At 41.4% G+C, this 25,891-nt stretch overlaps 1 protein-coding gene across 4 annotated transcripts in view; it reads left to right on the top strand.

Moving 5' to 3' along the window:
* ARMC8 (armadillo repeat containing 8) overlaps positions 1 to 25,891 on the top strand; it is a 61,163-nt gene that overhangs the window by 14,701 nt on the left and 20,571 nt on the right. For 2 of the 4 annotated variants that reach the window (XM_059855149.1, XM_059855152.1), the window contains exons 3-10: positions 398 to 469; positions 11,078 to 11,220; positions 11,315 to 11,412; positions 18,729 to 18,821; positions 22,104 to 22,163; positions 23,340 to 23,420; positions 24,713 to 24,788; positions 24,874 to 24,964. In XM_059855149.1, coding sequence (XP_059711132.1) covers positions 398 to 469; positions 11,078 to 11,220; positions 11,315 to 11,412; positions 18,729 to 18,821; positions 22,104 to 22,163; positions 23,340 to 23,420; positions 24,713 to 24,788; positions 24,874 to 24,964 — 714 coding nt within the window. The remainder of the gene's footprint in view (positions 1 to 397; positions 470 to 11,077; positions 11,221 to 11,314; positions 11,413 to 18,728; positions 18,822 to 22,103; positions 22,164 to 23,339; positions 23,421 to 24,712; positions 24,789 to 24,873; positions 24,965 to 25,891) is intronic. The other 2 variants (XM_059855151.1, XM_059855150.1) reach the window with 2 other exon arrangements.

Below are 25,891 nucleotides of genomic sequence, written 5' to 3'. Positions count from 1 at the left end.
ACTATTCAGTTAATACTTTAAATTCCCAATATTTGACTTCCCAACCAGTAGTGGGGTTTTTAAATTGTTTTAGAAGTCTAGTGACAATGTGGGCACAAAAAACCAGTATATGTAGTTTCTGTCAGTAATAAGACTTCTTGGTGTATGGTGTGCATGTGAGATAGTTTGGGGTTTTTGCTTACTTGCAGGAGTTGGGATGTAGTGGAATCACAGAGCTCTGGGGTATTTTCCTGTGGGCTGAGGAAACTGTGCCCTGAAGCACTGCCCAGTCTGTAGCTGCAGCATGGACATGTGGAAAACTGCTTGATAAGCCTCATGGAAATAGTAAATTCTATAGATAAGCCCTCAGTACCTCAGCATAATTTACCAGGGTTTGTTTTTCTTTCTGGATTTACAGAGATATGAAAAATGCTGTAATTGGAAACAACAAACAAAAAGCCAACTTGATTGTTTTGGGAGCAGTTCCAAGGTATGTCCTTTGCTACTCTCCTTTTCACTGATTCACAACAGGTCTGGAATAATGATCCTTCGATCACAGGCACTTTTTTGTTTTAACTTTGATTGTAGTTGACTTAACACTTTCTTTAATGTAACTGAGAGAGACTTGAAATATCTGTTAAACTCATGTATTACAGAACAGGCTTTACAGAGTAATGCTTTTCATTTAGAATTTCATAGAATTCTCTAAAGTAGTCTTGGTGTTTTTATTGAACTTTATCAGCTCAGGAATAAAATCTGTTTTTTTGACATTGATATTAATGATGGATGAAAGTGGTTGTATCTTAATCCTGTTCTTCAGCCAACTGCCTGGTGAGTTCATAACTTAAAATGTGTAAGGTTATGTTTAAGGTTTAATTTAAAATATTGAAAAACTTCTGAGGTAATTTGCTTGTCTGCTCCACTTGCTTCAGAGGATTAAAACCCATTGATCATACTTTATTGTACCTTGCTGCTTCAGCTGATGTTTACATTTTCTGGACCCTGATTCCAATAGTACAAATTGAACAGGTGACTTTAGCTTCTAGACTGCTCACTACAGCTTTCATTTCATCCCTCTTCTCCTCCAGCTTTCTTTCAGCCTCAGTTTGAAGCAATGGAGAATGAAAACCTTGAGCACTGCAGTCCTTGTGCTGTCAGTGTGGCACCCACCTGTATCTTTTTGCTTAAATGGCAACCAGGACCCAAACTATTCTGCCTGAGAGCTGCTGCTGCTGCCTTGTCAAAAATGCTTTTTATTTGCAGAGAGTATCTTCTCACTGACACACTGAGTTTGTGCCAAGGCTGGCCCTTGAAATTCTCTAGGGATTAGCAGTGGGGCCACCCCTGTACAAAACCTGCTGGATTATCTTCCCTTTTGACCAGCTACAAACAGGTGAGGAGGAGACTTCACAGGAGATGAAAAGATGAAAATGGGCATTTGTTGAAGATGATGAGAAATTTAAGGAATTTCTATCAGCAACAGGTCTTAAGGGGTTTTTGCAAGTCCTGCTGATTCTTGTGGTTCCCATTTTAAAAGCTAGAGAAGATCCTCACCTTCCAAATCTAGAATCTGCCTGTTCTTAGTTTTTTAGGACTTCTGTTCCCTCAGTTATCCTGCTTTTTGCTGCTGCTTGTTTTCTGCCCAGTGAGGAAAATTCAAAAGTGCTTTTCTTCATTGTTGTTAATGCTTTCTGGCTGCCCAGGTAAATGCTACAGTTAATCTACAACTGCAGAGAAACGACTGGCCCTGGGGAATGTTAAAAAGTGAACTATCACACTTGTCCTCTCTTCAGGACAAGTTATTCTCAAATGACTGGAAGTTTCTTCAGAGATCTTCGGAAAAGGTTCTTCAAACTGGAGGACTAGCTGAAATACATTGAGTTATTGTGCCCAAAGGTGATCCTCCCTGGCTATAGCCTGACATCATCTACCCCCAAGTGCCCTTCTGAAGGCTTTACAATTTCCTCAAGGTGTTGCAGACAGACTTCTCTAGATTATAGACTGTTTGGATTAGAGATCAAGGAGGTGGGAATCCTTTGGCTCTCTTGAGGTACCTTCTAATCAGTTAGACTGGTGGAGTACAGGGGCCTGGGGAATTCCAGTCTGCAAAGCCAAGCCTCTCCCTCAGTGAGGAGAGGAATAACCAACATGGCATTCTTTGCTTGAAGTCTTTAGGAACAGTTTTCTTTTCACAGAGCTCAGTTGCAGGCTCCCACAGGAAGTTGATTCTCTGCTCTAATGGGAATTGTTAGAATTCTGCTGCAGCTTTGTCCTGTGGTTCAGCTTGTTTTTTACTCATTTCTTGCTTCTTTCTCCTTCCCCAACTATTCCTCTATCAAGCTTTCAGAAAATACTCTTTAGACCCAAGGAACCCCTTCAGACCTGTCACTCAGTGGAAAAGAAAACAGCATCTTCAAATATTAGAACAGACTCATATGGGGTTTGGGACAAGTCTAGAAGTATCTTTTGTTTGAAATTGGGCCAAATACTACTGGAATATATGAAATAACCCTATTATTTAAAATATTGCAAAGAAATGCAAAGTCCTTTGAAGATCTTCCTACAAAGATCTTCCTACAAAGGAAGCAATTGCTGTGGAAGAGTGGTGGATCCCTGTTATTTCTGGGCCAGTGGCCTCCTGAGTCTGTGAGTTGGCTCTTCAGTGGTGTCATCTTTGGAAAGGGACATGTATCAATACCTTAATTGAATTTTTGGGGGGCCCTTTAAAGTTCAGTCTGACCTGTGGTCATCTCTGGACTGCTTGTTCTGAAGAGGGTGCTAGGGAAAACATTGATTAAAGAAAGCTTGCAGAATTGCCATGTCTGGAATTTAAAACTTGGAGGTGTTAAAACTGTACAAATGTGTGCACAGACCTGGCCCTGGATGTTCAGAATGGAAATAACCAGCTTGTGTGTGGATTTTGTTTCCCAAGAGATGATTTTCTGTATCTCTTCCTAGAATCATAGAATTTCCATTCTCATGGAATGCTGGCCTTGGGTCCCTGTCAAGGCTGCAGAAATGTTACTTTTTGAAATTCTTGCTTTTTAGTAGTGTTTCTAAAAAACAATTTTAAAGTTTAGAGGGGAAAAGATATTTTAAGGCCAAGTTCTTTAAGTTGCAGACCAGCTTAAAGCTAAGACACAACAGCATTGGCAGAAATAGTTTCCTACTTGTACTGTCCTTCAGCTTTTTTTTTCTTTCTGCCCCACATTAGTGCTAGCAGAGACCAAGAAATCCACAGTAATTGTTGGTGTGCCCCTTTACTGAGCAGTTCTATAAGAACAAATCCTGCAGCTTGTGTGTCTATCACCATGTCAGATACCTCTTTGGAGTCCAAGTTCAATATTTAATGCTTTTTCTCAGTTCCTCTTACAGCCTAAATCTCAGGGAAATGATGGAATCATCAGTTCAAATGTAAATTGAACCAACTAAGTGCTGTTCATCCAGTAGCAGTCTGTAGTGCTGCTGGCTCCCAACCCTCTGAACTGTAAATGGCTCACAGAGGTGCAATTGGAAAAGAAGACCCTGGAGTGAAATGAGCAGGAGGAAGTTCCTGATCAGCCAGCATTCCAAGTTGCTGGAGCAGCTCTTTTTACCCAGAGAGGTGCAGCATTGCTGGTTTGCCTTGCAGGCACCAGCAGGGCCTTTCAACCCTGGGATCATTTCCTTCCTTCTTTCATGTGGGGGATGGCAGAGCACAGGGAAGGCAATGTTAAATTCCAGTGAGCAGAGCACAGCTCTGTTTGTTGTAGTTAGCTGTTGAAGCTCTGTTCTGTGATTTTGACAAAAAATCTTATCTGAATGAAGTTACTGCTGATCTAATTGTTGCTAAGAGTTCAGCATTTAAAGTCCAATCCACTTCATTAAGAGCTTCAGTTATTCCTTTGCTCCAAAATTAATACAGTTTTTAAATCAAATCTTAGTCCTAACCACCAAGGGCCTTTAACAGAATCACTAAATCATTCTTGTCACTTACTGAAAATGATTTTCTAACTTCCAGCTGATTGTTCCCCTATCACATAAAGTCAGTTATTTGGCATTGTAAGGTGGAAGTGCACTTCTTCCCAAAGCTTTCTCTAGGTAGGTGCACCTCAGAGAATTTTGTGTAGCTAATTTTAACATTTCCCTGGCATTTATTAATGATTCTGTTTAACTGTTGGGTTTTTAAATTTTTGAAATTTCTTTGGAGTACCTTTTAAAGGCCCTGTAGAACAGCTGAAGGACTCTCTTCCATTCCATCACTTGAATTTTGAGTTCTGCACAGCAGACTGTTAGGTTGCCTATGGAAGTGAAAACTAGTAAGAATTTATTGGGATTTTAAATTTTTTCTAGGGCTGTAAACAAACCACGATGAAATTTTATGTTTCAATTTATTGTTAAACATAATCAAATGCCTTCAGGCAGTGTTCTTTTAGAAGAATTCTTTTGCCAAAAGAATAAAAGATGGCTGATTTTGTAACTGTGGTAACCTGGCAAAAAAGATGAGAAAGGAAATGCTTTAGGTGGCTCTGCCCCTGGCAGGGCAGGTGAAATGCCAGGTTGGTGTAACAGAGCTCCTCTCACAGAACCACCCTCTGTGCTTCTGTCTGTCCTACCTCCACTTCTTGTCTTGTGTTTGCACTGAGACCTGCCTCAGCTCAATAATCACACAAAACTAATCTCACAAAAAGCAGGTCTTGTGCTGTGGAGTTAAAAACAAGAAGATGAGCAGAGAATGGGGAGAGCAGGACTTGCCCTACAGCAGTGGAGAAATGTGCCTTGAAATGCTGAGGGGCTGCTGGGGTGGCAGTGCCGTGGATCTCCATCAATGGGAGCTGGAAAATTGACCAGGACAGCCACTTCAAATGATTCCATGTTTGATCCTGCCTTGGAACAAGGCCTGAGGATCTGTCAGAGCTCCTCATGCCTCCAGTGTTCCTCTGTGCCCCCTGATTGCCCTGGTGCCTGCAGGAGCTGAGGGCTGGTCTCTGCTGGGGCTGTGAGTAAATGTGCTGCTATCAGGTCTGCACATCTTCCAGGACCTTCCTTGTCCCTGGCCTGTTCCCAGCTTGCTTCCAGGAACTCCATGCACTTGGACTCAGTACTGTGAGGTCTGTCATGCACATTAGGGAGTGTTTAGTCCAAACTTCTTGGATGTCCTTAAGAGGTCAGGACACAATTGTTTCCTGATGCCTTGTTCTGTTCTGTGTGCAGTTTGCACTGGGATTTTCTGTCATGCACCCCCCAGGAGAGGGATCTGTGTGCAGGTGCTGTGGTTTGCTGTCTTAGGGGAAGGAGCTTCACCTGCCTTGCTGGTTTTCCAAGGCTTGCTTTGCTGTAGGGTGGTGAAAGAGGTGGGGAGCAGAGGCTCTCCTGTGGTTGTCCTTTGCTTTTCTTCAAATCAAGTCAGGAGTCAGGACCTGATTGCATAATTAGACATCTCTTAATGAGGAATAACTCTCTCCATAAAGATGATGTGTGTAACTGGAGCAAGGTGTTCTTCTAACACAGCTGTGGTGGAGTACAGGTGAGTCAAGGCAAACATTAACAGTCAGCAGAATTGTGTGAGAGCTGTTGTTTAGAAGCTACACAACCCCATATCTCTGAAGTGCCTGTTCTGATAGTAAAAAGAGAGCTGTTAATACAAGGTGTACTTCTAATGCCATCTTTTCTATTGTGTATTTTTATTAGAATTTGAAGTTTCAAGTTTAAAAATATAATGTAAAGGTAGCTTTGTGATACCTCCTGTTTCTTCTTCTTAAGAAGCTGGAAGAGTCAAATCTGTACAAAATCACTCAAAAATGTGTTCTTGATGTCCTCTTTCATGTGCTGATGCAGGATCAAACTCAGTGAGACTGTAATGTAATCTTTTTGTACACAGTGGAGAATTTCAAACTGCAGGTGAATGGGAAGTAAAACCAGCTTGATTTTTGGTATAAGGTCACTTGATATCCTCAGACAAAAACCTTTTAGAGTTAGTTTGTCTTAATGAACAGTAGTTGTTCAGATGGTGATCATAAGCTGGCTGATATTCTAAATCAGACAGGAATTTCTGGAAGATTTAGAATAAAGTTTGAATGTGTTTTATCAAAGTCAATGGAATGAGCAGTCCAAAGGTGAACAAAGGAATAAGACATCAGTCTTGGGCAAAGTGATAAGATGGTTGAAGCAAGACTAGGTGAAGATGTTGCTTTGTGTGATGCCTATTAACACACTTTTTGTGGAACAAAAGGCTTTTATTATCTTAAAAATAGTCTTAACTGAACCAGTGTAATTCACTGTGGAAGTTAAAAAGTGAGTGCTGTTGGTGTAAATTTGTCTCTGTTTGGTTCCAGGGGCTGTGTGTTCCTATTCTGGTATAAATGGCTGCAAAGAAAGGATGTATTTATCTTTTGCTGAGTGGGGCATGGAATGGTTTAGGGGGAAACACTGGAATAAGTTCAGCTCAGACTGGAGATCTGACAGTGTTGATGCACTGGGATGGAGGGTTTTGATCTAGTAACCAAGAGGAGAGGCTGTGCTGCAGCCACCTCAGTAGCCTTCAAGTCCCTTGGAAAGGGGTGTGTGAGCACTTCCAGGGAGCTGGGAGCACCAGGGTAGGAACCAGGACAGGAACCCATGGAGTGCTGGGGGAATATTCCTGCTGTAAACAGGGCTCCAGGGGAGGAGCCAGGGCTGTTTCCAAATGAAACATCATTAAAGAGGAAGGGGAGTGTGAACTTGATTGTAATCATGAAAAATGTGGAGTTTCATATCCAGAGCTCTTGCAGCTCAGTAGATACTGAAACTCTCCGAAGTTGGATTTAGTTACATGGAGGATCAGACTGGATGCCGGTTTTGTGGTGTCTATAGAACAGCTCATGGAATATTAATGTTAGTGAGGATGTCTAAGCATTAGGATAAATTACCAGAGCTGCAAGCTGAGACTCCTTGTTTTACTCCCAAGGGAAAAGCTCTCTGTGCAGCCAGCTTCCCTACTTATACACTGCATACTGCTCAACTTGGCTCTTTTAAAAAACTGTGCACTGTGTGAAGTATTTCAGAAACAGTTATCTTTGCTTTGTAGGGCTTTTTAGGGAGTAGAGTTAGCCCAGGTCCCTTGGATCCAGACTCTGGAGATTTGGAATTACCATTGGTTCCAGAAGGGAAACTGGCATCTCACTCCAGGATAAATTTCTGTGACAAGCAGTCATAAAAATCACTCATTTTTGAGTCTTCTTGTGTAAGAATCTACAGCTATTTCATTTGTCACTTTAGATATTATTATACAGAAATTATTCTGAAGGCTTTTAAAGTTATACTTGGTTCTATCTTTAGGAAGTTCTGTGGAAAGGGATTGCTTCTTGTTATGTCTGAAAAATAGTGCTTTTTAGCACTGAAAAGAACAGATTGAAAAAAAGTTGTGTTCCTGCCTTGTTTGAGCTATTCTCAATACATTAATTCCATTCACTATTTAGAGCTGACTCTCACTGGGACTTCCAGCATGTTCAGAGGTCACCTCTATGCATGCAGGGACTTTTTATTCCATGTTCTGTCACCCAGCAGGGGGAACTGACCTCAGCAGTGCTTTCATCTGTATGTTCAGGGCTTTTCCAGGGAAGAGCTTTTGGGCCTTCTTGCAATGGACTGGAGTAGAAGCATCTTCCAAGGCAGAATAAGCTACAATAGGATAATCCCACAAATAGTGTATTCATCCCCTTTGCCTGGGGGCTGGTGATAAATGTTCAGCTAATCATGACTCAATTAAAGCTCTTATTTATTAGCATACTTTGGTAAAAGATGTCTTAAGCTCCACAGCACTCCCTGTTATCCTGGGCTCTTCCTCCATGTGCCTGCCTGTGGGGTTTGAGGAAGTGCTGAGTCTCATCTCCTTGCCAGGTATTTTAGGAACTTGAGAAATTTTTGTGACAACTTGTGAATGGGCTGGAATGTGAAAAAGGGCATTTCTGTTCTTTTTAACTGTGAGGCTGGGGCTCAGGCTGGATTGGGGAGGTCTAAATCATGCACATGTGTGTTATGGTGTGGAACTCTGGTGCATCACACCCAGCTCAAAGGAAAGAGAGAGCTGAGCTGAGTCTCTTCCTTGCTAAGCCACTGTACTTCCCTTCTGTTCAGCAGCTGCTTCCTTTAGAAGTTTTCTACTTTAAATAATCCATGGTTTTCCCAGGTGTGCATCATGCTTCCAGGTGACCTCATTTCTGTTTCTTGGCATGATTGTTCATGGAGTCCATTGGAGTGTCTCTCTGGATGGATTTGCTGTCTTTCCTCATTTCCTGGATATCATTCCTGACACTTGAGAAAAAAAGCTTTAATCATTTAATTGCCCTTAGAAGGACAGAAGTTGTATTTTATATAAATGTAAGTGGAAAATATCTGAAGAAGCCTTATAGAAGTTTGAAAAAAATCCAAATACTGCATTTTAAACCAGTGGAAAATGCTTGTGAAGATGTTGAAAGATCCTTTCATTTGGTTTATTTAATTTCCTGTTTGTTGAAATGAGCTTTACTGCAGAACCACAGGCTGAAGAGGGTCAACAAAAACATTAACACCTTTTTGCTGTTTAGACAACCTTTTCTGTGTATCTGTGCTTTTGTTTTCCCCTGAATCACACAAAAGTGTGTTGTGGTGGTTCTAGCACAGCCTTGTTCCAGTATTTCTGCTGCTTTGGAATCCAGAGGCTGGCTGATAAGGGATAAGGCTGCAGATCAGGGATCCAGGTTATGCAGGCACACTGTGTTTTTGGGACATGTGAACTATGAACAAGAAGTACCTTAATCATATTTTTAAGTTTCCAAAATCCAAATTATAATTTTCCCTTCTGTCCCCTGCATATAAATGCCATTTTTCTTCTTTTTTATCCTGATGATATTAATGTAAAGGAGAAATGCATTACATCTTTGCTGAATTTGTCTAGGCTAGAGCCTTGCAACAGCAAACCAGTCCAGGATGTTCCCCTGGACAATAGAAGGATGTGGATCTTTGTCTTTAATGCTTGACAGTACTTTATTAATTTTTATCTTTAGTGACCATATGGATTCTCCTCACTTGAAACTTTTTGTAATTTTATAGTTTGTCATGGAAGTACCTAATTTTCAATGTTACTTGGTGTGAGTTCTGTCTTTTAAAGACAGAAATAGAAAATATTACAATATGCATGTCTAGCTCTGTGGAACACCTGATCTGAACCTCAGACTTATTTTAAAGATGTAGAAAAGGATATTATTAGTATTTCAGAAACTTATTGTATGTAAAATGGGAACTTACATTTTGATCTTCACTAATTATAAAGTTTAGGTAAGGCTTTCTATTTTAAGCATGTTAGACTTGAGATTGTAGTTGATGTGTTTAATTTTTGCTCTTTAAGAGAAGCAGAACTGTAACATTTTTTCCACGTGTGGGGTGTTAATGGGAAAGAAAATAGCAATTACTTTCCTTGGAAGAGAAAAGCCTTCAGAATTTCATGCGCTTTTGAATTTTAAAAAAATCCTTTTTGGGGGAAAAAAAGTCTTTTTAGGACATGATATTGAGGGGTTGGAGCGTGTCCAGGGAAGGGAATGGAGCTGAGGCAGGGGCTGGAGCACCAGGAGCAGCTGGAAAGGGGCTCAGCCTGGAGAAAAGGAGGGTTAGGGGGAGCCTTCTGGCTCTGCACAACTCCTGACAGGAGGGGACAGCTGGGGGGGAGGTCAGGCTCTGCTCCAGGGAACAGGGACAGGAGAAGGGGGAACAGCCTCAGGCTGTGCCAGGGGAGGGTCAGGTTGGATATTGGGAAAATTCCTCCTGGAAGAGCTTGCCCAGCCCTGGCACAGCTGCCTGGGGCACTGGTGGTGGAGTCCCCATCCCTGCAGGGATTTGAAAGTTGTGTGGATGTGGCACTTGGGGACATAGGGCAGTGGTGGCCTTGGCAGTGCTGGGTTAATTGTTGGACTTGTTGATCTGAGAGGACTTTTCCAACTTAAATGATTCTGTGATTCTGTGACTGATCATTTCTGCATACAAGCAGCAGGTTATTTGTTGAAGTCCTTGATAATGAGAGAAGGCCATTGGTGTGGTCTGTACAGGAAGAGCAGGACTTCAGGACTTTCTAGTGCAAATGGAAGGAAATACTCTTGCATTTCTGAATTTCTGAATTGGCCTCTAGGTTATTAGAAGCTATTTTTAAAAAGGTTATTGCTACTGACATGTTTTAATTAGTAATTAGATCAATATTTACCAACACATACAGCAGAGGAGTCAGCCAGAGTTAGAACAGTAGATGAGATTGTGCTTTCCACATAGGAGCTCAATATTCTCTTCTTTTCCAGGATGAATTTTAGCCAGGATCTCTCAGTACATTTGCACATGACCACAGAAGCTTTTGTTTCCTGTCATTACCTAATCTAGACAGCAGAGAAAAAAAAAAAATCATCTGTCTGTAAAGAAGTAATAGTAGTGCAAAGTTACCTGATTCCACAGGATTGAGGGAATGCTATTTTTCCTTAGTGATGATTTTGCATACCACTGATTATGTATTTTGCTTCTTGATACTGTGGAAAGAATCCAAACTGATTGGGACCCCTTGGCAAGATGCTGGCTTTAGGCTAGAAGTGATCCTGTTTAGCTCTAATACAGCTGCCTTTCTGCACATATAACTTTCCTGGGCTTTCTTTGTTTATGTGGTCATTTCTCAGGGTTCCAAGCTCAATTACCCTCAGCTCACCCCATGCTTGTGCTTGTTGATGGGGTAACTTTGCAGTTGTGACCCAGAAGAAGTCACTGCCAAAGATAACCATCCCCACAATGATAATCAAGTGTTAAGGTTCCCCTTCCCATCAGCCTCAAACTGCAATCTCATTTCCTTTAACTGAAATTTGGGATCTCCCTGTTATCCTGGAAGGCCCATCCTGGATGTCAGTACTGTGACAGTACCTTCTGAAGAAAGAGCAGTGGGATTTTTTCCTACACCACCTAAAAGTTGTGTAGGAACACACAGTGTGAAAATGTTGTGAATGAAGTGTTACTCTACTCTTTTGCTCAGTCTTCATCTTTCTTTTAAGATTTTCATCATCTTCAAATTATTTTCTTATAGACTGAAATTTTCTCTTCCATATGAATGTTCCTTTAAAAATACTTGTGTTTGCAGGTTGCTCTATTTACTCCAGCAAGAGACCTCAAGCACGGAGCTGAGAACAGAATGTGCCGTGGTCCTGGGCAGCCTTGCCATGGGGACAGAGAACAATGTCAAATCCCTCCTAGACTGCCATATTATCCCAGCCTTATTGCAAGGTACTCCTTCCTTAATGGATCTGTGTCAGTAAATGTTCCTAAACACTGAAATAAAGATAATGAGACTGAATGGTTGATGTGCCCATGTCTATAGGATTGCTCTCGCCAGATTTGAGGTTTATTGAAGCTTGCCTGCGATGTCTCCGTACCATTTTCATCAGCCCTGTAACTCCAGAGGATCTGCTGTACACAGTAAGTTGTAAGCAGATTATAATGTCTTTTTAAAGGCTATGGAGAGGGTGGGAGTGAAAAATCTTGTTGTCTGGAGTAGTAATAAGGCCTTTTTTGAGCAACAGCATTAGCACTTCTCACCTGCCTTTAAGGCATTTGGCATCTAACATTTATGGCTGGTTTGAAATCAGCTGGTCACCAGGGTAGCCCGCTGATAAAGAGAATACCTACATGTCCAGACTTGTGTGAAATTCTTAAGCAGGAAAAACTGTCTCTAAATGGTATTTAGAGGTACTGTTATCAGAGCTATACTGGCAACAGTTACTTTTGGAAAGTTAGTTTTATCCAACACTGTCCTCCCTCTCCAGTTGGGAGAGGGCTTGCTCAGTTTTTGTACTTCCAGTGGAAGAGCTTCACCTCTAAAATGTCTCTGCTCTTAGCTGGTGTATGTGTGATTTGCATTTAAGTGACAGGAGGATAGAAAATGTGCCTTTCCACTTGCTGTAGTCCTGAGTTTGTCCTGGAGATGTGCCAGCAGGGCTCTCAGTGCTGGCCCTGGTTAGGTGAGTGGGCAGAGCCCTCTGCTGTCTCTGGGGTTTGCCCAAACTCAGGCACTGCCTCCTATTGGGAAGGAGGGGCAAGGAGAGTTCAGCAGCTTCCTTTGTGGCAGTGTAGGGTGAGCCATGGAATTAAAGCTGTAGTGGATCAGCAGTCTCTTCCTGCTTGGAAAATGGGAGCATTGCCTCAGTCTGGGGGAGGTCACAGAGCAGCTCCAGCTTCTCAGGGTTACTGGGCACAATGAGAACCACTCTGGTCCCATTCATTGGGAGCTGTTGCTTGCTGAGGAAGTCTTGATGCTTACAGAGAAGGGCACAGCTGGCCTCTCATGTCTTTACTTTCTCTACAGTTTGGCTGTTAATAGTTAAAAGATTTTCTTCATGATTTTTTGTCTCGTTGTTATGCACTGCTGCAGTATCTGTTTTGTTCTCTATTCATTTTTCCAATGAATTTTTACGTTTTCATTTCAGATGCAGGTAGGAAAATTGTCTTACCATACACCTATTCTGAATTTCATCTGCCAGTCAGTCCATCTCAGAAAGTCAGCTTGCATTTAGTTTCTATAGACAATCAGCCAGCTTTGTCCTCCACTGTTCACTGCCTTTTTTCCAGGTGTTTGGTGATTGTTCAGCGTGGAAAAACCTCAATGCATATTGTATATGTGCACACCAAAGGCACCTCTCCAGAGTGATCCAAGGGCTTCCTCTTTGTGTCTTTCTTTGGCTTCAGTCCATGTTCCCAGATTCCCCCAAATCAGCTTCTAAGAGTTGATAAGTGCAGAGGCATCTGCTTCCTGCCCTCAACATCCAGAGAGGGCTTTAAGATGACTATCTCCATTAACAATCTGTATCTCTTCCTGGGGATCAGTGCTCAATAGGGACTTTTAATTGCTCCCTATTTGGGGGGTTTGATGTCTTGAAGGGAGAGGAAGGGGTAGAGAAATGGACAGAAATGGGAAGGAACCAGCATTAGCACAGAAGTAACCACTACCATGGGAACAATATGCCTGAAGACTGGATTTGGTGTTTCATGCTTTGCTTTCTCAGCTGCACAGCAATGACATCAGCTGCTCCCCCAGTCCTTCTTCAGGCAAATGGGATGTCCTGGAATTAACCATAACTACAGGAAATGATCATTTAGTGAGGGGTCCTTGCTCCTTCATTCACCTGTAAAACCCATTTTCCCATTTCCCATTCCAGTTAGACAACCTCAAAGTTAAGTATTTTATGATTATGCTTAAAGTCCTATTTCTGCAAATCCTTTTTTTTCCTTCTCTTGTGGGAATACCCAAAGCCATGTTTGAAAAGAGATGAATACAGATCCTTTGATAAGATGCTTTTCTTATCTCTTGGAAGGTACAGCCCAGCCCACACTGCTGCAAGCTGTGTTTCACAAGGCAGCAATTGAGACATTGGCTTTGCAATTAAAGGAGTAATTATGAGCCTAATGAACACTTCATGGTAGACATTCCAACACTGAGAACAAGAGGAAGAATTCAAAGTTCCCATTTAGCCATCCTGCTCCCTCTTTGTTTCTGGTCCCAGCAGCTCCGGGGAGACTGTCACCATCTCTATGCAGCTGCAGCACTTGAAGGTCTCTCAAGTTCTGCCCTTTTCAGGTCCTGTTTTGAAAGGTAGGAGACCAAGTTTGTCAATGGCTTTTCATTCCAGCCCAGCAGTTCTGGAAAAAGCTTCTGGAAAGTTGGATCATGAGTTGTGTCTAACATGGAAACTTTCCCAGAATTTTTTCATTATTTGACTGCAGAGAGAGGATGCTCTCTCTCTCTCAAACCTTGGGCAGGACTGTTTCCAAGAAGGTGTTGGCAGTTAGCTTAACATCTCCAAGAGTGTTGCAGTCATTCTAGAGGTTTCAGAAGACCTCTCAGTTAAAATCCAGGATATACAAGTGCTTTAAAGAGTGCAGCTAAAAACATCCCTTTCTGTTTGTAACAGGTGCACATCACCCACAGTAAAGGGAATATTTCTCCCAGCAGAAATCCTGGGTGTCAGAACTACACCTTTCCTCTTGAGCCTTTCCTTATGGACAGAAGCCTGAAGGATAAACTGCTGCCAGTTTTGTGTAATTAATTCTGTTCAGTTCCAAGGATAAAATAGTTCTTCAGAGGTGGAAATGTTTGGGCAGTTTCCTGTCGAAACTTGGGGTTTGTACTGAGAAAATGTGCAGATCCCAAATCCGTCCATCCATCCATTGAGCTGGATGAAGACTGAGCTCTCAGAAAGGGCAGGTTTTTAAGGTCTGATGCTGAGCTGTGACACCAAGTTATATCCAGACCTGCTGTGCCAGAGGAATCCCTGGTAATGGAGGCTTCCTGCACAGGCAGCGTGCAGGCTTTGGTGCTGAGACCCATGTAGTGACCATGCTGCACTTGGAAATGAGAGAGATCTTTAGAGGTGCAGACATATGTTCAGACTTTTTTAAATTCCAAGGTTATTGTGCATGCAAACCAGCCAGTTCACCATAGCTGGGTGTGTTTTGGCTTGCTGGAAGCACTGAGGCAAATCCAGTTTGACTGAGTTCCTGTTACTTCAACTCCTGATACCTTATTGATAACAAAGGAATGGCAGAAAATGTTTCCAGCCCATGAAAGCATTCTGCATGTTTCCTGGCAGATGTTCTCAGTTGTGATTTTCCTTCCTCAGTGGGACCCAGATACAACTCCAGTGGGAGCTTGCTGTCTGTGGCTGCTGTGCTGGCCTTGCAGAAGGAGGTGCATTCCCTGCTGGGAGTCCTGTCCTTACAGGAGTTTGGAGAGTGAAGGCACTGCAGCAGAATGAGACTGTCCTGTAGAGACAATGAGGAATCAGTTTGAGAAGTCTCAGTCTTTAGAAATGATGAGTGAAAGGCATTCCTGCTTCCTGGGCAGGTTTGGGATGAAAAACCTGGCATCACCTGGTATTGGCCAGGCTTGGTAAAGGGAGGAGGCACTCCTGAGAGGATCAGGATATCTTACAGTGATTCATAACCAGGTGTTTAATGAGCAATGAGCCTGCACTGCCAAGTGTGCACGTGCTCCACCACAGCTCAGTGATCCACAGTTCCTAAGGCAGGAATCTGGGTCAGCCTCTCATGCCTTATTCCTTCTTTCCTTCTGGCTGTTTGTGGTAGCTGAGTGAGGAGCAAGACTGAATGTTCTCCAGTCCAAACTGCTTCCTAAAAATAAGAGTTGTAAAAGAACCAATTCTAGCTTATAGAGCTTGAATTCAAGTTATTTGGGTGGATAGAAGCATTTCAGTTATCTGACTTGGGGGAAAAAGAAGAGCAACCCTCAATTAAAAAGAAATGTTTTAAGAATAGGTCTTCATAAATTTTGTTTTAAAAAGGAATATGAAGAAATTAGGTATTTGGATCCAACAAGGTAAATGTAACTGTTAATTCTCTGAGTTCTGTTTGTATGGACAATAATTTTGTTACAATATGTATGATAAAGAGGTATTTGTCCTAAGTTGCCTGGAACGACTTTGTTAGCAGACAACATTTTAATAGATTTGTGAATCTCATTGTTTTAACTGTAGCTTGTGAGTGTAGACTCAATCTCACTAGGGTTGCTAGGAAGAACCTTTGTTACTTAGATACCAATACTGAATAAAAATGAAATTATGTAGCCTCACATTGACACCTAATCACTGTTCACATTTAGTTGGAAGTCAGTTGTGTCCACACATCCCTTAGTTCTTTCTAGGTTCTTTTCTGATCAACATGCCAAAAATATTTTAGAAGTTGGATATTTTAGCAAAATTGTAGAGTAGAATTAACAGTTTTCTTAAAAACACATTAAGGAAGCCCTCTTGGAACTTTCAAGAGTTTTTAACCTTTTCATACTCACAACACTTCAGATTTGATGGAACATAATGAGAAGGTGTATAAAAAATGTCTATAAAGAATTGCTTCTTAAATGTATAGTCCAGAATATCTAATAATACACATTTTTGTGTAGTGGCACAATTTCAGGGGACTGTCCCTGTGTTGTTTGCAAGGATTCATTAACTCTTATATCATATGCACAATGACATTGTTGGGGTGACAGTGGCACCACAAGTACCCTGACACAGTGTTTGGTGACAGAACAGCCCTGTCTCACAAATGCTAAATGAAAATGGTTTTCATCATCCAGTATGAAAACCTTCCCATCCAGGAATTCACCACTGGGTCATGGTGCCACACTGGTCAGTAAAACACAAAACACCATGTGCCATTTTATTCCCATTTCTGTAGCTCTACTGTAGAGCTTCCCAACAGTTTGAGGCTCAATTTCTGTCCACTTAGATCTTTACCAAAAACCTCCAATCTATTAACTGCAGCTGGAATACTCCTGTGGTCAATACTCCTGTGGTCAATGCTATTGGATTTTTAGGTGAAACTGGACCATTGCACAAGGATGTCACTGGTGAGAGTGTGTTTGTTGCTTCCTTCCCTGGTGTTAGATACAGATGGAGAGATGTTACACATTCATCTGTGTGGATTAAAAGAGTTTAACTGAATAATTATTTTATTCAAAGGTGTGCTGCTTTAATAGTTGCAGTTTGAATCCTTTGAAATAATTCAGGTTTCATAGTCAGGGATTTCCCTGCAGGAGATTTCAGGTCTTGCATCTTACAATTTGAAGCTCCTTTTTAAAAGCATTTCTGCTTGTGAATCTTGGTGTGTCTTTGTTCTCTTCTCCCTTTCCTCTTGGCTTCTTGTTGTGGTTGTGTTTCAGGGGAACTTTGTCACTGAGCAGCCTCTTAGCACTGAATGTGATGTTGTGTTGAGCACTGATGGGGCTTGATGCCTTCAGCTGCTGAAGATTTGCAGAAAAGGACAAGAATCTGTTTAAATGCATCAAGTGCATTAAAAGACAGAGGAATCCTGGGTATATTGTCAGTTGGTGTTGCTTTCACTCAGGGAAGTTGGGAACAGGCAGCCCAGAGAGGGTGTGGGGTCTCTCTTGCTGGGGGTATTCCAGCCTGGAGTGCTGTGCCCTGTGCTCTGGGATGGCCCTGCTGGAGCAGGGAGGTGGGACCAGGTGACTGCTGGGCTCTTCCAGCCTGACCCATGCTGGGGTTGAATGTCCACTATTGCACTGCAAGCAAACCAGTCCCTTGCTGGCCTTTGGGTCCTGAAGTTTGGCTCTGGGCTCTGTGTAAAGGCAAATCAGATGGAGCTGCTGTTGGCTAAACCCTGAAAATGTTGTTTGAAATGAGTAGTCCTTTGGTCTTCCTATGCACATAAACATGAAATGACCATGGATATATGGCTGGTGTACCTGGGAGAAAGTAATTTATAAATAACTTTCTCTCTGTAGAATGCTGAGATGCCAAATGAGGCTGTTGCATGTTGATCCTTTCTAGTTGGTGAGAAACTAGCAGTGGAAACAAGCTGAGTTGATGCTCAGTGTGTTTCTTGGCTCCCTTGTCCTATTGTTTTCTGTAGAGAATAGGAGGGCTGGATTGTCAGCAGCAAAGCTTCCTAAAATAAGTATGATAATTCTGTATATACATAAGTAAAAAATACTAAATAAATACTGCAAAGCTTTATATAATGGCAAATATTTTTGCAAATAGGGGAGACTGGTGTGTGTTTATTTTGACAATATTAAAAAGTGTGGTGGGAAATTTCCCAGGTAGTTGGAAAGTAAAACTTCTCATAACCAGGGTGTCTGTGTGAAGATACAGTCAGGCTGGTGCTGCTTTCAGTGCTCTCACGAGAGCTGAGGTGCAGGAAGGTTTGCTCTAATTTCAGTTCACCTCTCTCTAAATCAGAGGGTTGTAATTCATCATTGTGCAGGTAAAACAGAGTCTGACTTAGATTTTTTGGGCCAATATAGCACATGTGCTTTGGAAAGGAAGGCTCATTCAATCCTTCCCTTTGCTCAGCTCCCTTTATCTCATGGAAGTAATTTAGTTTACCCCTTTCCAAACTAAAATACCCATTGTTTCTTTTAATATCACCGTAGTTCCTGCCACTAAAATGTGCTGGTAAAAGTAACTGAAAGCTTTTGAACATTATGGTTTTGTAACTCACCACAGAGATAAATAACTGGATGTGCTGGCAGAAGAGAACTTGCCACAGAATCATGGAAAAGTTTGGGTGGCAAGGGGCTTTAAAGATTATCTCATTCCAACCCCCTGCCTTGGCTTAGGGAACCCCCCACTGAAGTATAAGGGTTTTCTTTTGCTGATTTATTTGGGACTCTCTTGTCACCAGTGTCACACACACAGGCAGTGTCTATAGAGTGTGTCTGACTGAAAGACAAAGGACACGATGACTGCCCATGAATCAGTTCCAGGGGACTGTGCCCTGTCCAGGATGCACGGTGTTCCCTCCCTGCTCCCTTGGACTCAGAGCTGGGAGAAGAGCAGAGTCAGCCACACTGGTGGGAAGACAGCACTAAGGCAACTCCTGGACTAATCCCTGTCAGTGGCCATGTTTGATTTTGGAAGGTTCACCCCCATTTTTGTATTGGTTTTGTCCCAAGTATTGTGGAGGCAAAATGCAGAAGTTTTATTCCTGTTATTCCTATTTTTTTTTTCCAATTGCACTGACCTTTTATTTATTTTCCGTGGGGATTTGGCTCAGAACTGTCACTCGTGAGAACTGTCACTCGTGCCTTCAGCTTTTAATGAACTGCTTTTAATGATCTTGCTCTGTATCCATAAAAGTTTTGGTGGGAGGAAGAACACTGAGTGCAGAACCAGGAGTGCTCCTTCAAGTAACAAACTGCAAAGAAGCTGTGCTGAAATCCAGTGTTAACACTCTCTTCTTTTCTCCCTTGTTTGCAGGATGCTACAGTTATCTCCCACCTCATGGCCCTGCTCAGTAGGTCTCGATACACACAAGAATACATATGTCAGATCTTCTCCCACTGCTGCAAAGTAAGAAAGACAATTCATGTTCTCTATGCAACTTGTGTTTCTGGCCTGCAGGAACTGTGTGTGCGCTGCCTTTTGTGGCAGGAATTTGGAGCCAGTAATGACTGAGCTGGTACTGCTCTGCATTTGGTACAGATTTATTTGGGTCGATACACGCTGCTCTGCAGTACAAGAAAAGATGCAAATCTGGGGGGTTTATAGGCTTTGGCTGCTAAACAAAGCCAACAGTCTGGGCAAGCATCAGTCTGCACTTTAAACACTATAAATCTTGGAACACTTCTGGTTTTCCTCTGAAAGTCTGAGGATAGTGTGAGCATCTCTTTGCAGAGGTTGTGCAGCTGCTTTCACCTGTTTTAAGCACAGGGACTGTTCTCTAAGAGGTGCTGTTGGTTGAGAGGAGAAGAAATGCTGTTCTCAGCTGAGCTCTATCACAGGTTCATCCAGATACATGTTCATTCCTGCTATGTAATGCAGTTCTGTTGATATGAGAAAACTGATTTAAAACCAGCTGCAACCCCACCCCAAACATAGTTTTGTCTTTCCCTTCCCCCACTCCGAGTTTCCCCACAGCACTGATTTTTATTGTTGCAGTTTTTTGGGAGTTACTGTACCAGTGAGTTACACAATAACTGTATCAAAATAATTCAGGGTAGGAAATGAGCTTTTTACAGCATCTTTCCATTTTAGTAACAGTTTAAAACTAAAGGATCACAGATTGTGTACTAACAAATGAGAAAGTTCCTAAGTTTATTAATTTATAAGTATTTACCTTGAAAACTTTCTTTCTACCTTATCACTTACAATGAGTCCTCTGGAACTGTGAATTGTTCCTTTGTTAAGTATCTGTGCTCTGCCTTGACTGTTATTTATGTACACTCATCCCTTTGCATTTCTTCTGCTAAGGGAAGCTGAGGACTGAAAACTGTCCATTTTAGTGGGATATAAAGATAGAACTCAGCTGCTAGTATTTAGGGAGCTCTTTAAAGAAAACATAAAGACAAAATCCTACATTGGACCATGGAAGTTCACATATATACCTAATAGTGGCAAAAAAAAAATTGGTATTTAAGGAACAAAAATGGACCAGTGAGGCACCTCCTGTTTAAGTGGCCCTTGAAAGTCTCCTTAACAGGCTGAGGAGTTTGAACAGGTGAAAAATGAGGCCATGTTAGCCTACAAGAAAAATAAGCCAGGGCTAATTATGGGATGGTAAAAGAGATGGTTTATACAGTCAGGGATTGGCTCTGGGAATATAAACCCTGATGGCTGGGAAAGAACAGAAAACAGTTATTGTCATATTTTTCCAAAGGAATTATTTCCTTGCAGCCCCAGCAGTTCATGGTGGCTTGCATTTCTGAAATGTTGTTTACAATGCAAATGCACAGTCACTTCACAAGTGAGGAAGGTCTTCTGAATTCACCATTCCATTTTGAGTGACTCCTCCAACCCCAAATCTCTCTCAAATTTTAGAGTGAATGTCTGGAAAAAATCAGGTTTTTGGAAAGAAGTTATTGACTGTGTAAACAGAGAGAAACCAGGCTGCACAAGAAAGGCAGGGTAATGGGTATGAGTGTGAGGAAATGGTTGCATTGCAGAATAAACAGCTGCATAACAAAGAAAAATATTTGAGGTTGAGTAAACAGATCATCACAAATGTTAATTTGATCAAGAACTCATTCTCTTGCCCAAGCAAATGCAGCTGTTCAGCAAAAATCTGACATGTTCCCTTCCTTCTGTTTTGTTTAGTTTTGGGGTTTCAGGTTTATAATGTCAATGATTGTATTTTCAGACAGAGCAAAATGCACCTAATACAATGAAGACACATTTGCAGGGGATTTTCTCACTTGAATGAATAGGCAAAGTACATTCTTATAATTATAAATAAAAAATATATATATACTAAAAGTTTCAGTATTCACTACATTTTAAATGAAGACTCCATCTTCCTCCAAAAGACCCTGAGAGAGAAAACCTTTCTTACTTTTTTTGCCTGAAGCAGTAAGTTACTATAAATAAACCTTTGTATTTAGGTAAGGCTTAGCATATGTTCTAAGAGGCACTGATGCTTTTATTTCTCTTTTTCCTTATCTTAGTAGATGTATTAATGGAACTAACAGTGACTTATCACAGCTCCTGCCCTCCTTGTCCCTGCACTGTTCTCAGCTCACATCTGTAGCCATTTCTTTCTCTGCCTTTCCAGCATTTTTGTTGGTTTCTCAGGTTTCTGCCTTGCCCTCTTCCATGTCCCTGGAAAAGCTTAGACCACTTCTCTAGAGCTAGGAAATCCATCTTTTGGGTTCCTAGCATATTGATGCTGGCTTCTGCTTTTGCTGCTCTCTTTTGCTGCTTCTCCCGGCACATTCAGAGTTAAAATCAATGGCAAAGGAGCCTTGCCCTGGAGAAGAGCCATCCTGAGCAAGGGAAGTGTTGATTTACAGGGGAACAGATGCAGTTCTTAACATACAGAGCCAGGATTCTATCAACATAGAAGCAAATAAGTAAACTGAAATCAGGCTGATGTACCTGGGATGTGAAAGTGCAAGTCAAAATTAACTTTCTAAGAGTCTCTCTGTCTCAGTTCTTTTGTTTTCAGAGCAAGTGGTGTGAGCAGGTAGAATTTATTGTTTTAGGAAGGGTCCAGGATAAAGCCTGTAATCAAGGCAGCTTTCTCCAGGCCTTCTTTTGTTGGGTGACCTTAGGCTGCTGCTGGATCCCTGCCCCAAAGGACAAAGGCACTTAGGTACCTGCTTGTCATTGTGGAGTGAGTTGTTACATTGTGCTACCCTAATGTTTCCTTGAAAAGTGGCATTTCATGATGGAAGATTGTGCAAGAAGTGATGTCTATTCCTGAAATATGTCAGTCATTTGTATTTGGAGAACAAGGTCACTGTCAGAGGAGTGGAGCTCTGTTACTGTACCCAAGGTGGAACAAAACCAGGCAGCCTTGCTGTTAAAGTGGGGCATGAACTGCTTGGAAATGCTTCATCACATTCTCAAGTTTTCACCTTTATATTTGCAGCTGTCCCTCTTTATGGATTAGTGCTTCCCTGGTTGTGCTGGTTGGTGTGTGCAAACACAGTGTGTGCAGACAAAATATTTCCACTTGTGCAACTCAGATACACCCAGGTGTCACCTCTGTACAGGCATCTGTCCTGCTTGCACAGAATCTGCCACCTGCATGAGGAGTCACTAATACTTGGGAATTACTAAATCTAGGGCAGTATGATTTCTTCTACTTTAAACTCACTCATTTTTTTTTCACATATTTCAATATCTGTTCTTCAGCTCCACCACTGGCATAGCTGCGGCTTTAACTCATTGCCTCAGCCACTTCTGTGTGCCAATGTAAGTGGTTTTCCTCCTTCAACCATGCTGTTTTAATTGCATTTTTTGGTAGAAAGCTCTTGGTGGCAGTAGCAGCTGAAGCATCTCTTAAAGCACCAGATATGTTACAACTGAAAGTAGTTTTATGCTTTTTTCTTAGAGGTAAGAGATACTCTAAAAATGTTCCTTTGACTGTGAGAGGAATCTGATTTCAGCTGTATCTCAGATTTGAAGATAATGTGTCACTGATGCCTACAAGGGTGTAAGAGGTGCCATTAACTCAGCCAGGTTTGAACTAGAGATTAAGGAGTGAAGAGACTTTCTTCACTTGCACATTAGTCAAGAAAATGCACAGAGGGATGATGAATGCTGTGGCATCCCATAAGCTGAATTTAAATGTGCATAGCCTGTGCTTAATGCAGAGATGACCAGAGCTATGAAACTACTTTTAAAGAGGGGTTTGCAAATCAAAGACCAGCTTTGGCAAGAGACTGCTGAGGGCTGCAGGTATTGAGATTTCATGTTGTTTTTTCAACCTCATCAAGCCTTGTCATACTACAGAAGTTCTTAGACCTTTCTCCTGCAAAATTTAGTATTTGTGTTTCATTCCAAAGGCTGTTTTGGAAAAAATGCTGACATATCAGCCAGTACCAACTTAGATCTTGAAGTCAGTAAAAAGTGATGGCTGGCCAGATTTATGGCCAAATATGCTTGGAACTAAAATAATAAAAAATTGGAGGAGAATGTTAATTTCTTCTCAAAGGACTGTCACTCTGTCTGGAACCAGTTTTAGAAGAAATTCCTTCTCTTCTGCAGTTAGAATTGTTGAAAATGCTTAATATTAACAGTGAGGAAGACATTAGTGACTGCTGATCTTTTATGTGATTTGTAGAGAAAATCAGGAGCTTTCAGTTGTTTCCAGTAGGAAGAATAGAAACAGAAGTTCTCTATCCATGTTTCTTCATTTGTGAGAACTAATGTCATTGCCTATTGAAGGAGAGAGTGGAAATGATTACCAGAAAAGGACAAATGTTATAAAAATATAAGTTGCAGTTATTTATGTATAAAAAAATGTTATGCCAGCTGATTACAAAGTAAATGTTAGGAAATATATCTTAAATATTTAATACTAAATTGCAGACAGTGGAAATCTCTTGCACGTTGTCTTAAAAACCCTGTGTTATGTTTCCTTTGAAGGGTCCAGATCACCAGACAATCTTATTTAACCATGGAGCTGTTCAGAACATTGCACATCTGTTGGTCTCCACCTCCTACAAAGTAAGACATTTCAACTACTCTGTTTAACATGTGTTTATGAAAGGAATTCAAATGGAGATTATAAAAAGCATGTCTGTTCCTGTGAACCAAAGCTATAAACAGGTATGATGTGTATTTGTAGAATAACAGTTGCTTTTACTTGCCATTCTCTATCAAAACCAGAGCTATTTTACTGTAAAGCTGAAGGAGCAGTGAGGAAAACAGGGCTGCCTAGCATTGCTCCAAAGAAGAACAGGCACTTGGCAACCCAAGTGGTCTAATTTGTTGAACAATAAATGAGAATAAGAAGTTAAGCTAAAGAGAAACAAGTGTGGTCTGTCCTGAAAAGGAAGTCCTACCTGTAAAAATAGATGGTTGTGGAATGTGTGGAGGCCACCAGCTACTTGTGTGTTGTGCTCCCTGAATTCCTGAGTCAGTGCTCCCTTCTCTGTTGTGTTTTGGAAGTCCATCCTGGACCATCACCTCAGAGGACATCACACTTTACCTGTAACTTGATGGCCAGGAGGATCAGCTCCTTCTCAGTCCTTCCACTGGGGGAAGTTTAAGTATGTGCACCTGTATAAGGGCAAGTCAAAGACTAATACCTGAACTAATCTAGGTTCTGTGATCTGAGAAGGTGATAGTGGTTATCTTCCCTGTGGCAAAAAAGAAGTTATAAAGATTTCAGGAACTAGGCAGCCATGAAACATTGATTAAATCAAAAAACTTTGGACTGAAGAAGGAGGAGCCAAGATGAAGAAATTTGTCCATCCTTTTCATCCAGGTGGTACCTGAGGCTGTGTAATGGCAGTAAAACTTATGGTGTACATTTGTTCTAAGATTAGTTTGGAATCACTGCAGTTGGATGGCTCTCTTTAGACATTTTATTAAGCCCACCTTCAAAGGATTTGAAATAGAAATCTCAAGGGTACATATTTCTCATTCTCTAATGTACTTAGGAGTCCTGAAAAGTAAAAGTACCGTTGTTATATAGTATTCTTCTAGTCTTCTGCTGTTTTTTACACATTTGTGAGGGATTACAAATAAGACCAGTATTTCCTGTTTAGTTCCCAGGTTTTAACCTTGCTGGTTTTCTTCAGAGTTTACAGCATACCCTACAGAAGGATAGTTCCAACAGGGAGATGACAGAAGTCAGGGTGTGAGTTAGATGTTTCCATCTGCAATGATTCTTCATCTCAATTTCTTGTTGATGATACAGCATTGTTTTCTACAAGCCTATCCTGCAGTATAGCCCAGTTTTGCTTTGAAGTCAGAGTTGATATTTCATTTCAAAAAACATTGTTTTTACACAGGTCCGAATGCAGGCATTGAAATGCTTCTCAGTCCTAGCCTTTGAGAATCCCCAGGTATCCATGACTCTGGTCAATGGTGAGTACAATGCTGCTGCTGCTGGTTTAACATTCACTTTTTGCCTGGCTGCATGAGAATGACTTGGAGCTCTCTCTCTTTTCAGTGTCTGTTGATGGAGAATTGTTACCACAGATTTTTGTGAAGATGTTACAAAGGGACAAGCCCATTGAAATGCAGCTCACGTCAGCCAAATGGTAATTGTCTTCATGAACTGGGGAAATAGCAGGGAGCTTAATCCTTGCTCTTCAACTGCTCCCTTCTTCCTTGTTCCAAAGTAATATGGGATGTAAAATGTTAGGAATAATTAAAGATACTGTTTGCATTATCTGAATCCTTGAACAAGTGGGTCTCACCCTATTTTATAATGTAGCTTTCACTCTTGGCTGTACATAAGCAGGGAAAAATATTGCTGGGCAGCAGTTTCGTGAGGAATGTGTGTTCAGCCATATGGGTTTTCACATGTGTCTTGGATTTTATAACAGGTAGATAGTTCAGGACTGTGCTCTGCCTGTTCAAAACTATCATCCTTGATGGCTGTGCTGTGTTGGAGACTGCACCAAGACGATGGGAGAGCAGAGTTAGTCCCTCTACCCAACTGTTCTAAATAAAACAGATTATTCTTCAGGCTTCATGACCTCATACAGCAGAATTAATGTTATTAATTAATTTTGTACTTCAGCTTTCCCTGCTGGTGTGGGCACATTTGTGTTCAGATCTATAATGACTTCCCGCCCAGTGACAAGATGTGACCCAGTTCTGTAATAGCAACACCCTGGTTATACTCACTCCATAAGCTGGGATTGACACCCTTTAGGATCATTTTCCTTTTCTTGTGTTGATAGCAATGAAATAAATCTCTCCAGGGAGTTCAGGAGATAAAATCACCCATTGGTATGAACTACTAAAATTAAGTTTAACTCAGGAGTTTGGTTGCTGATGCATTGTTTGATTATTCTTTTAGTTATTGATGGCTTTTTTTGCCAAGGAGCAGTGAGTTCTCTGAGTTCACCAAACAATTTCACAGCCACTTGTGTCAGTACAAGTCTCTTGATTCTGGATGAGGAACAGGTGGGGTAGGTAGGATCTGTGACTCTGTGCTCATGCTGCCACGTTGTGATGCC

The sequence above is a fragment of the Haemorhous mexicanus genome, chromosome 10 (genome assembly GCF_027477595.1).
Source record: "Haemorhous mexicanus isolate bHaeMex1 chromosome 10, bHaeMex1.pri, whole genome shotgun sequence".
Lineage (NCBI taxonomy): Eukaryota > Metazoa > Chordata > Aves > Passeriformes > Fringillidae > Haemorhous > Haemorhous mexicanus.
Note: the sequence above shows the minus strand (reverse complement) of the source record. Positions and strands in the feature narration are given on the sequence as shown.